Below are 13,285 nucleotides of genomic sequence, written 5' to 3'. Positions count from 1 at the left end.
GAAAATTGAAATACTTTAATAACATTTACATCGATATCATTTTCTCTTAACTTGTATTTGACAAAATTAAAATTAATTAACAATCATTATAGTAAGGGTTCACTGGATGAATATTGTTAAGACTTCTTCAACACTTCATAATTTGCATCGGTTTTCAATCCGTCATGCCATTAACCTGAAAAATAATTTGTATTCATTAATATAAAAACATCGTCAATTTCTAATAGATAAAAAAGTATAATATATAAAACTAAAGCCAAGTAATAATATAATAAGTTATTTTCCTAATTGATAATTTAGATTTTGAGAGCTACTATCAAGGCAAGAGACAATCAACCAACAATAATTCGACATGCACGATAATATTAAAGTGACAATCGAAACATAAACGTAAAATTTAGATATCCGAAACAAAATCATAAAATATAACAGCTAGAAGAAAAAGAAAAGTACTCGCGGCGGAATAGCTACGTATTTTAGGTGCCGAGAAAAACAACTATTGTGGAATTAATAGAATTGAATAGGTGAGATGAATGGGAAAAAAGCAAAAAATAAAAGTCTTTAAACAAAAGACAGATTTAATCTACACCATATTATGTGAAAGATTTTCGTTTAGGAACTCTTAACAAACTCAAGGAATTGTAAAGAGTAATGACGAATCAAAACCCTACCCTGAAAAGACCGGGAAAAGGGAAGAAAAACCAAACACCATCATTAAAAGCGTTGTAAGCCAACAGTGACACGAGAAAACTTAGAAAAGTCGGAAATATAAAAAAACAATAAATGGTCAATTCGGGATAGTGTTTCTAATCAATACAGTAATCGAGATCTAAATGCGACCCTTAGCAAAATATATTAACTTAACAACATTTATTCTATTATCATGAGCATCCAACAAGTACGTGGACAGCTATACTTATCTTGGGAAACAAGTTTCATTTGAGATAATAAGGCACGAGGAAGAACTCGGCTCGAACTTTACGAAAATTCTCTTTTTCAGTTTAGCTGAAAAACAAGGAGGTGGTAGATTACTATATATTATAAACAAAGACTGTCCATAATAAATGTAAAAGCCAAAATAAATTCGTGCCAGCGTGCACTAGAAAGAAGAATTCTTGGAATTAAATCGAACAGAGAAATGAAAGTATCGAAACGAAAATAAACGCTGAACATGCACTACAACTCAAATCTAGATGGACCGGGAGGATTTGACCAAACAGAAATAGGCAAAAATTGTATGCTTACAGCAAAAGATAAAATAGGGTGTATAAATTTGGGGGAGCCCTTCTCTCGGACGGTGGCCGCATCTTAGAATAACAAATCGTATATATCCTTCTTTTTTGTATGTAAACTAGATGTGGATAAATAAAGACTTATTATTATTATAAAACCACTGTACGTATACTACAAAAGATTTGCAATAAGTTTAAAACAAAAGCATATCCATAGATACAAAAGCAATTTCCCTTATAAACAATACAGTGAGAATCGCATGTGAATAATGAACACTATATTCAGTAAATGTAATTATATAAAAGCAGTAACGTGGTTTAACGGACGACTTATTCCATTTTCAAACCATGAACAATGTTATTTAAACATAAAATTTTTCGTATAATTAGCATTAACAATTAAGCACACTGCCCGCCACCGATTAATAAGATCAAAACTGACCTTACATTATTTATACGAAGTTTCACCAGACGCTATGAAGTAAACTGCGTAAAGAATTGTTTCATTTTAATAAATACATAACGTAAGTTATGAGAATTGAATATTGCAATTGGTAATAAATGACACCTTTACATCCAAAATCTAGATATGGGAAAATCACATTTATCATGGGGACTTGATAATCTATAATTATGGTTTTGTAATATAAGACATAATAAATATTGTTTCATAAGTAAAAAGAGCACATTAATAATCTATTAAAATATATTATAACATTTTCCTTAATATTCTAATAAAAATTTAAATGTAAAAAAACATCCATATAAGAAATTTTTCAAAAATGTCTTGCGTAATAATATTTCTTTATAATATAAAATTAATCAAAAATACATTAACAATGCATGCAAATTTACACATTTAATGCATAAAACCAGTTAGTTATATATATTATAAAAATGCCTTGTAAGGAATGTTTTTTGGGTTACACCATTAATTGTCTTTTTACCTGAGTATTTCAAGGAGCTAAGGTTTTATTACTTGAGCAATTTTGAAATAGTATAATTGAACTATTTTTTATTAGACACATATACTTGTTGAGACCAACAGATAAAGAAAATTATCATTGCTATTATGCTAAATTAACGAACTTGATTGTAAATGTCTATTCTAATATAAATAATTTTAAATACTATATAAAGTTTATTATATGAATCCTATATAAATTAATACAACACCATACTATTAGCCTGAATGATGCTTGTAGTCTTCATCATAATTAATTAAATATAAATTGTGAATTTCCTATATTACTGATGGTAAGTGGTTTTGTAAATTTAAAACTATAATTAATACAGAGAGCACCAGTTATACAAATTGTTGTATTGGTTTCAATTCGATCAAGATTATTTTATACAATTGTTAGTCTATACTTTACCCCAGGCATGTTTATAACGGCGCTTTCTAAAAAATCTTTTCGAAAGTAAAAACTTAATTGCTAAAATAAGTATAATAAAAGAAAATATGTACAGAAAGCTTAGCATTCCAATATCCAGACTGGACAGTGGGCTCTGTGCAGTCGCTGCAGATCTTGCTTTTCGCAGGTCTCTTATGTTGTCAGCATCATACACTTTATGCAAATATTCATAAACTTGTGGTAAATTCCAAGCACCACGAGCGAGTCTACATTTTGGACAATTGTGAACACTAGGATATTGTATCTTCGGATGTTTTGAATCTTCAGTTACATCACCAGCCAGTCTTAAATTAACCTCATTGTGTGCAATCCAGAGCCAGAGGACAGCTTTATCATTTTCTGTAATTTGAAATATTTTGTTCTTTTCTGCCATTGCTTGAAAATGTTGGGAACATTCAGTGCAACCAAAGAAATGCTTTACATAGCCATGCATGGCACTTAGTACTCTAGGCCCTTCTAAACCAGGCTTCTGAGCAGCATTTACAGTAAGAGTATGAAACAAAATCCACAGGCCACATGTGTACCCTCTATACTGTGGCTGGCTGCCTTTACATCCAATATAGTCTGAATTGCTTGTATATACAGGCTCATGAGCAGCTTCACGGCTTTTGACTAATTCATAAATTTCACTACCACTCCATTCACTTTTTGTAGCTATAGTATTATGTAAGTCGGTTATATACTCTTTCAGATTTTTTCTTGCCGGGAATGACACAATAAGCACATTTAGATAATTTAACAGAGCTTGTAAAACTTCACCACTCAACAATTTATGTCTTGGTATTTCGGTAAGTAAACTAATTTTTAAAGTCTTTTCTAAATCTGAATAATATACAACGTCAGATTCTTCAGTAGAAGTTTCAGAAAATATTGAACTATCAGAATTGTCTTCTACCACTTTGCTTCTTACAGGAAAAACAAAGTTTTTAGATTTTAAAAATGTATTAACAGCTTTAAGAAGTTTGGGTTTTGTAGGATTCTCTGGAGTGAGCTGAGTGACTACTGAAGTTGATTCAACAGCAACTAGGCCAGGATATTGAGTGACACCTGCAATTGTAGCTAACTCACTGTTTTCATATACCCGACGAACTTCTATATTTTTATAGTCATTAATATCAAGTGCAAGTTCTACACCAACAGTTGAATTTTCACTTTCAAATACAAGGAAAGTATAAACAACATTAGCAGAAACAGTGTTTAAAGCTGCAGCATAAGAACCATATGCAGCAATTCCTAGGTGAGGTGCGAATAGTAATCGACCTAGAGATTGCTCGGATTGCATTTTTTTTATTAATTGAGCTTTTAATTTGTCCACTGTTTCTGCAGACATAAAATTGTCTCCAACAAAAGCGTTACCAGTGACATATTTTTCGTGTAAGTATCGGAGTGATGGATAGGCCATGACTTCAAATTGTCTACAGATTTCATTGTTTTCTTCAACTGAGCAATCAATTACCGCTAATTTTATTATATTTTCCCATGGGGCAATTTCTTTAGCTAAGCTTTTAAATTTTGGTGCAAATGCGCGGCAATGTCCGCAATAGCTGTTATAAAATTGAACTAAATAGGCATTTCTTTGACCATAAATTTTTTTGTTGAAATTTTTGTTTGTTAGTATTGTTACTTGGTCTGCCTTGCTATAAAGTCCTTGCTGATCAACATCGTCGTCCCGTAGAATGGCACCGTTACTTAAAATTATTAAAAAAAATGCACAAAATGTAATAAGACACCACGAGTACATTTTTGTTCCCGATCACTACATAAGTATTTTATCACTTGCAACGCGTTTTCACACTAAATAACTTATCGAAGACGTCTCTTAATCAACTAGATTGTAGAATATACTATTTGTATTAGGTAAAGATAAATTTGACTATTTGGCGTTTACGTCATTTCGTTTTCCTTAATTTATTGACAATTGATATCACAGATAGCTAAATGCCAATTCAGAGAGTGACAACAGATCAAGTAAAGGAAAAATTCAGATTTAATGAACGATGAAATTTACAATCGTTCTATATACTTGGGTAGGTAATTCATCTAAATCAAATTATTAAGTTAAATTAAAAAAATACCGAAAGTAACTTCTCTATCTCTTCTATCTATGAGATCTAGAAATTCGTAGTCAACTTTGCAGCAGCAGCCACCTTTTCGAGACTTTGCTTCCCCCCCATACTGATACGTTCTAACTATCCAGGCTACAAATGTGCCATTGGCCTGGAAGTTTGCCTGTAGGTCCGGGAGGATATTTGTTCCAGCATTCGCTCTCGCGAATTCGCGACTCTACACGTGTTAGTCCCATAACGGAAATGCCGAAACTGAACAACTCATTGAGCAAATCCAAACGGATACCGACTTCCTGTTTGGAAAGCGTCATACTCAGCGGTACTTAACGCCCACAATGCCGACTGGCTTTTATAACATTGTTAATGAGTAGATCTTTTCATGACTTTACCTTTTGCTAATCTCACACTCAGAAATTACCAACTCTCCATCGGCCGTTCTTTGCCTTCGTAGGATGCGTGGTCCGCAGTGAGTAAGCCAACTACGCGGCCTACTGTGCCAATTACGCGCCACCATGGTGATGCCTTGCTGGCTGTTTCCGTATTTTTCACTATGAGTGAGCAGATTCGGACAGGTGCTAAGAAAGATGGCAGATCTTTCTTACCTTCATACCTGTCGCTGCTTTTGAACTTGCTATAACGTTCGCGCCAAACGTCTCAAATTCTCGGCTTCCCCAACACCAGAATAAATCCTAAATACCTTCAGCCCTCAATTCCATCCTGTAATTGCATACAGAAGTAAGAACCTCAGCCGCTAACTCCCAGGTGGAGTGCCAGCTAATACGCAAGCAGCGGTAAAAGACACTGTTCAGTAACAACGAACTCTTTGCGGCCTCCTTAGAAGGATTTTATTGTTTAAAGTAAAGGGAGTCTTGCCACACTGGGGTTTGTTTCATGCCTACTGTTGCACTTTCTGTACTCTTTGATTTAATACACAATTATTTTTATAAGCTAGCTTAGTTCAGTTTATTTTCTTGTGTATGTCAATGTTGTAATTTTCTTAATGAGATAAACATCTTATACCGTTACTTATCGTTAAGACGAGATTAAAAGAAAGTCATGAGCACTATGTAACTCTTAATAGCAATAGTGTAGCCATTGCGATCTTGACTGTAAGCGATTTTGATTAATATATCTAGCTTACAGTACCAATGCAGGCCATGCAACCATATGATATTATTCTTTGTATATATATAAGTACAATGTATCAATATTTTTTTTGATCCTTTGGCGTTGCGTAGAGATGTGGGGTCACTCTGCATCTTCTACCGCATTTACCATGGAGAGTGTTCAGAGGAGTTTGGATCGGATCAGATTGTTCGGATCGGACCTGCAGCTGAGTTTCATCATCGGACGTCGAGGCAGAATACGAAATTCCACCCACGTCCACCGTTCCACAACTGCATGCTTTTCTAGGCAGTTTTTGCCGCACAACATCACTGTGTGGAACCAGCTGAACCCACTGAAGTATTTCCAAACTAATTCGACTAAGGGTCCTTCAAGAAAAGAGCTTACCAATTCTTAAAAGGTCGGCAACGCACTCGCGAGCCCTCTGGCATTGAGTGTCTATGGGCGGCGATATCACTTAACATCAGGTGAGCCTTATGCCCGTTTGCCCCCTGTTCTATAAAAAAAATCAATAGTGGAATATTTTATAACGAATAAAACTTAATGCTTTTCTGCTATAATATATCCCATTTTTCTTCGTAAAAGGCCGGCATCGCACTGGAGAGCCCTCTGGTATTGGGTGTCCATGGATGGCGGTATCACTTAGCATAAGAAGAGCTTCCTGCCCGTTTGCCCCCTGTTTTGAACAAAAGCATTTTTACTATTTGGATATACACAATTCACTTAAAACATCAAATACAAAAGAGTATTTTACTATTTTAATGCTGTTTTCTTACCATCTTAATGTTTATTTTAACGATATTTATCATTATTATGCAGTTTTTCCAAAGCTATGGCTTATATTATAAACGAACACAATTCAAATTTTAACGAGAAGAAAATCATAGTAATTGCGAGGATGTTAACCTTTATATCGTGCGATCACGTATACATATATATATATATATATACGTTTATTTAGACGTGGATAGCGACAAGACACTTGATAAAATATTGACAATAGGACCTTCAAAATTATAGATTACATAGCTTTCTTAGGGTAATGGAGAAAATTAAGTATAAAATAATAAAAGCGTAATGTTCTTTAATTAGTATATTTATATTTACAACTCATTACAATTGAAATACATAAAAATAAACAATATTTTGGTAAAACTCTACAATTTACTCACATATTGTATAGAAAACATAATTGCAGAGTACATTTACAAGGGTTGTATACCATCACCAAATTAACAAAAAAAACGTCGAATATACTACATAATAATAATATGCACCTTTGGGTTATAATTCTATTAAAAATAAGAAGAAAATGCAAGAATAAATTCATATTTAAACAAACATTAATAGTATTGACTTAATTCAATATGTGTTGGAATGTAAGAAAAATAAGGAAAAAATCATAGAGCAAATCTTGAATGCACTATAGACTAACCTTTATACCATAACTACTTACAGTAACATTTGTACAAAAATCTTATTGCAACGTTTTGACTCCTTAAATCACAGACAAAAAGAGACGAAAGAGTAGTTTAGAAATCCAAGTTCTTGACACGACAGGTAAGTCGCTTAAAGAGAACTAAACCTTTTGAGTTATTAAACCAAGTGTAGTGAATATAAGTGCAAGTGTGGTATCTCAGACACATGAACATAATTTCAAAATATTATAGAACACTAAGGGCCTGTTTCACAATGTCCGGATAAGTTCCAAATAAGCTAATTGTTACTTATTTGTAGGATAAACAGTGTTTTTGCGTTTCACGACTGTCAGATAGCGCTATTTGTCATGAAATGCCAAGTATCTTATTCGGAACTTTTATCTTTCGAATAATTTATGTGTTGCATAGCTATTTGGCACTTTATCCATACATTGTGAAACAGGCCCTAAGACTGTTTATGAACATTACTATAGTTTAAGCAATTCATTAGTATTGTAGGAAATAAGGTTAACATAAAATTACTTATAAGCCATAATTATTGTATAGGCTAGATTGTAATTCATGTAAAGTCGCACTCTTTTTCTGTATACTTTATTGTGAGAAAAAAAAAACAATTCAAATAGGATTTAGTCTTTCCTTAGAAATCGACTTATTTAATAGAAGAAACCCCATTGGCGCTAAAAGTTCTTACAATAAAAATAATTTAACATTAAAGCGTCTAGGAAGATCATTTACACATAGTGACTAGTTAAAAACATCATACAACAGTAACAGTTAATAATTGCATAAATTACTTATAACTACAATTTGCAATAAATTAGACTAATTAAACTGCAAAACAGTCCCTACCATAAAGTACCAATGTAACGTGTAAAGGACAACTCTAGGAATGCAAGGAAGGAGGAATGAATAGGGTCTAGGGGCGACACAATCGTGCCATAACTGTGGGACACAGGTATTCCCAGTATGTATCATTAGCCAGCCTTATTCATGTGGCAGCTCTGATGTGATGGACAGTAATTTCCCTAGCTTAGTACGAATCCCTTCCAAGACGAGGCGCCGAAGGAAAGGATTCGTACTGCGCCAAGAAGGTAAAAGTTAAAGTACCCATAACCGATGAGCATCATTGACTTTGTGGTGAATGTCATGAAAGTAGCCTACCGCTTCAAGAAAAAAATTAAAAATAGTTTATATAAAATTGAACTAAAGTATGAGTTATATCAAATATACTAAACCCATAAATCCTTTAACCTTTCCTTGGAACATAAGTTATGGAATGTCAAGCCTTTCATTGATACTATATCTATATTATATACTATATATATAGATACAATATCTCATTAGACTATTGATTATTTTTGTCAATATTGTCTGAGACAATTTATTTACAAAAAAATTGAATTTTACATCAGAAACACATATTGGGAGACATGCAACACACATTTTTTTAATATTTGATCAATACACGATTAATAAGAATTAATCCTAAGTTTATTAAAACTAATTAAATTATAGCCTTGACGACAAAGGTTGATATTTTAAGTAACTTAATCTTAAATTTAAGTTAGAGTATAGTACATAAATACAAAATGCTATTATGGCCAGTCTTCCATTTCATTATTTATCATATGCCATGTACGGCCATTGCCTGTGGGCGCGTGCCTTGATGGGAATAATACATGTAAAAACGTCCTACCTTGTGTTAAGCCGAGAAATATCCTCCAGTTTTTTCGTCTACCAAAGTTATATGGATTTCTAAATGAAGTGGATTTTTTCTCCATAGCTGCATTTATATGTGATTCCACACTAGTTTCACCTCTACTTATGTGCTTACCATGCATGGTAACCAGACTTCCGAGTGCCAAAAGAACAGAAAGACAGGTGATAGCCATAAATATTATAGCTTTCCTCTTCCATGGATCAGCTGATATGAGATCTAACTGTGTTATCTCAGGTGTTGGTAGAATGTGTTCACGAGGAAAGTTCATGGAATCATATTCAGGAATATCTTTAACAGGGACGAGAACACCGCTTTTATTCAATTTTAACGGATGACCAAATAAATCTGGCTCATCTTTAATCGGTGTAGAGTCTGGAATTAAAGTTAAAACAAATTAGACTGATAGAAGATACATGGGCCTCATTGATAACAACAAACTTACATTTCCTTACAGAATTTTATTCTGTGAGGAAATGCAAGTACTTTGAACATTCACAAACACATAATTGATCTCACAAGTCTAGCAATTGAGTTAGTTCTGTTTCTTTTTTTTTTTATTATTATTTATTTATTAGTAATACTTTGTATAGACCGAGTGATTAATAAACAATCATAAGAGAATAACAGTAAGACAAACTTTATTTGGTGATGTTTTATCAATGTACTATATTAATAAATTTTTTCATATAACTCACCTCCATCATATACCCAAAGTACTTGATAGCCAATGTCTATTCCAAATATAATTAGAAAACAAATTCCAGCAACCATATATACCATATACAGGTAAAAATATCTAGCATTATAATATCCCACACAGTTATTAAGCCATGGGCAGTGGTGATCCATGGCAAGTATGCATCTATCACAAACTGAGCAGTGATGTGTCCGTGGTGGTTTTGGTGATATACATTTCTTACATATACTTGCAGCTTCAATTAATATAGCACCCTGAAAGTAAATTATATAACCTCATTAGTTGTAAGATGTGAATTACAAATGTTAGAAAAATATATATGGTTTTTTTCCTCTTTATTTTACAAAATAATATAGTATATTAGAAAACCGCTGTGGTTTGTATTAATGTAACCTTAGCAGTCTTGTTTGGGAGCGCGACAAATGCATGTAAAAGTAGTTATTTAATTTAGAATTTATGTTGGTTAGTGTTAGGCCATATACGTTGTGTGCTCTCGATGTACAGAGCCGCACTTGCGTTACCGCTTGAGTCTGTATGTCGTGCTCCACATGTTTTTTTATGTTATCTCGAAAAAAGTGCTTCACTAGAAGAATTTTTTTTACTTTTTCTGTTATTGGCAGTATTTTACAGTGTTAAAAAAGTACTCTTTCATCATTTTTAAAAATTGGGCTGGATTTAGAGGTCTGGAGGCTTCCTGCCTTCAAATCATTTCACAAATAAAAATTAAATCATTCTAGTTAAGTAAGAACAGGGAATTGTAGGTCAAGATGCTGTTTAGAAGTTAAGAATTTCAAAGATTTTTTTAATGAAGTCTATTGTGCACATGCACTGCTTGATGCCTTGAATACAGTGAATGCTAAAAATATAAACAAATTATTACATCGGAAAATCATCACAATTAGATAAGATTTAGTGACTCATTTAAAACAACTTACATGAGGAGGGTAGCCTGGTGGTGTACTCACACCCATATAATAGTGAAAGACAATATTCAATAACAGCCAATTACCAAAAATGACTAGAAATACTGTAAAGTATGGGTTCCTGTGCCACCAGTATGGTAAGCCAATCCAATATGCTACACCAACAACTGCTGCTGTGAGAATTGTCACACAAAATACAAATACCTGAAATTTAAACAATCTGTCAAAAATTCTCCATTTCCAACCAAACCTTCCGATCAAAGCATAAAAAATGTATTATTACCCTTCCTAAATATCCAGCAAAATTATCGACAAACCAGAATATTGGTTCTAACAAGCAATCAATTGCATAGTTAAAACTTATATGATCATTGTAAGAAAGAGACTGAAAAGTTAAAATGATTTGTACAGTCTTCCATTTTATATATTCCCTGGAAATTAAAAAAGTTATCATAAAAATCAAACTATGTGGTGAATATTTTATGTTTAGTTTCATTGTGCTAGTAAATGCACTAAGAATAATAATTAAAATATTAGGTTTTATATATTATATGAAATGTTTTGTGTGGGAGGAACAAAAAGGAGATTTTTTGCCATTGCTATCTGTGCACTCTTGCCCTCTTATAGTTCATTGATCCATTTCATAAAATTTTGAAGGCTCTTTCGACTGCCCAGTCAGAGTAGTATATTTTAGTGTGAGTGACAGAAAGTAAAAAATTGATCATGGTTTTTGAAAAAAAAAAACAAATACACACATAATTAAATGTATAAAATTGAAATTTCTAACTAAAGAACAGAATTTTGACAGCAAGGTGGCCAGAACAACAAAACTTCAATTTCATATGTAAGGACCTAATAGTAGAATGAATAGACACATATCTGCTCAGTAACTTAAATATCTAATATATTGTTTCTTTTTTAAGTTCATTTAGAACTTAATAATGAAACAATGCAACTACAGAATAGCCTACAAGTCCAGGAGAAAATCTAACAAAGTTCAGAATCACGCAAATAAGAGTACTATTTTAGTAATCATCCCTTTATACCCATTACATTAACCTTCACTCTCTCTCTCTTTAATCTACCAACATAAATTAAACAATTTGTAAGTTGTAACTGTACAACCTACTGTAAATTGTTTTGTTTTAGGCCAATATTCTTAACAAGATTTTCTTTAGATGTTCAAATAAATTTAAATGAAAAGCTGGGTCCTACCACACAACTTTTATTGGAACTTTATTTTTTTTGATAAAGGGTTTAAAATAGTTTATAGAGTATACCATATTCTCTACACTAACCAAGAAAACTTAAATTATAAAACTAGTATTAGCAAGGAATGCCGCGAGACATGCCAATAAACTATACGAACTTACCATGCTAGTGTCCATAATTCCTTCCACTGAAACCGACAGCGTATTGTCACCATTGTGCTATGTTTTCTGTATAGTAATGAATTTGTAATAAAACATTTAAATGAAAACGTTGTTTCCCTCCTTCATGGCCTGCACGGTTTGTGCGTTAGACTGAAAACGTTTTTACAATCAGTATAGGGATGGCGATCTGAGATCGATTAATCGAAGAATCGATTTTTCGAGCAGAAAATATCGATTTTTTAAATCGATATGAAGTACTGTGTCGATTCACTGAATCGATATATCACCCTTGAAAATCGACATTCGATTTTTTCTGTTTTGGTATAAACCATACAATTATTTGCATTTAGTTGAATGTGCCTGAATTATAAGAGTGCTGCCGGTTAAAGAGTTAACTACTCATAAACTCGCGAGATGGCTGTATGTTTAGTATCCTTTACTCGCCTCTCTTTAATAAAAAAGTTACGTTTGTAGTCTTTGACTTTATGTATTTATAATCTGTGACGATTGATATTGCATTATTCATTTGTTGTTGTCGTTTAATGAATACTGTTATTAGCGTAATATGAGTATTTTCATTATTGATTTTCATCAGATTTTCATGTAGTGTTTGTTGCGAAATAATAACTAATTGAGAGTAGGTAAGTAAATAAGTAAAGCGCTTCTTATTTTTTACTTTGACGCTATTATTTTCAGTTTGTTCTGTTAGTTGTGATTATCATTTAAATTTACTTTTACACAGGAATAATCAGCATTGAAATAACTAATAAGTAATATGTGGAATTCTTATTGATGGAAGTGTTCATACTTCATTCACGATTACTTTATGTCCAATTATCTATTTAACGTCAAAGCATCAAATTATTCATCTTGTTTACAGAAAAAATAGTAAAGCTCCCATTATCATTTTAAAAATAAACTATCGCTTTTACTCTAATTTTATTTTAATTAAGTAATCGCCAGGCTAGGGATGGCGATTCTTTCCGAAAAATATGAATTTTTAAAGCAATTCGTATCTTAATTAATCGATTCACATTTATTTACCAGTTATAATTCCCAATGCTTAATATTTAAACTTTTAACTCTTACCTTATTTTTTACTTTTTTGCAATCAATAAAAACATTCAGTATATAAATACTTATTTTTTTTTTTATAGTTGATCTTATAGTTTGATACGGTAATAAAAATAATTGTTATTTTTGAATTCCCTGATTTTATTGATAAGATATCGTTAATTGCAATATTAATCTTGTTTTTAGTAAAATTGATACAAATTTACATTGTAAACGCAAAC

At 32.3% G+C, this 13,285-nt stretch overlaps 2 protein-coding genes across 4 annotated transcripts; both read right to left on the bottom strand.

Annotated features, from left to right (window-relative positions):
• Position 1: 1 nt before the first annotated feature.
• LOC111003408 (sulfhydryl oxidase 1) lies at positions 2-4,523 on the bottom strand. 3 transcript variants are annotated; one of them, XM_022273902.2, is made up of 3 exons: positions 2,701-4,523; positions 1,675-1,718; positions 2-175 (listed from the first exon to the last, which is right to left on the bottom strand). In XM_022273902.2, exons 1-2 carry the CDS (start codon positions 4,386-4,388, stop codon positions 1,697-1,699), a joined length of 1,710 nt encoding a protein of 569 aa, XP_022129594.2. In that variant the 5' UTR covers positions 4,389-4,523; the 3' UTR covers positions 2-175; positions 1,675-1,696. The 3 variants fall into 3 exon arrangements, with proteins under 3 accessions (XP_022129594.2, XP_022129593.2, XP_022129595.2); XM_022273901.2 differs by having other exon boundaries at positions 1,680-1,718; XM_022273903.2 differs by lacking the exon at positions 1,675-1,718 and having other exon boundaries at positions 2,701-4,522.
• A 4,261-nt stretch (positions 4,524-8,784) lies between these two features.
• Positions 8,785-12,158, bottom strand: LOC111003390 (palmitoyltransferase ZDHHC16). Its single transcript, XM_022273854.2, has 5 exons — positions 11,991-12,158; positions 10,901-11,048; positions 10,630-10,821; positions 9,693-9,948; positions 8,785-9,369 (listed from the first exon to the last, which is right to left on the bottom strand). The coding sequence occupies exons 1-5, from the start codon at positions 12,041-12,043 to the stop codon at positions 8,873-8,875; spliced, it is 1,146 nt and encodes a 381-aa protein (XP_022129546.1). The 5' UTR covers positions 12,044-12,158; the 3' UTR covers positions 8,785-8,872.
• Positions 12,159-13,285: the final 1,127 nt, after the last annotated feature.

The sequence above is a fragment of the Pieris rapae genome, chromosome Z (assembly GCF_905147795.1).
Source record: "Pieris rapae chromosome Z, ilPieRapa1.1, whole genome shotgun sequence".
NCBI lineage: Eukaryota > Metazoa > Arthropoda > Insecta > Lepidoptera > Pieridae > Pieris > Pieris rapae.
This window is presented reverse-complemented; position numbering and strand designations above follow the sequence as displayed.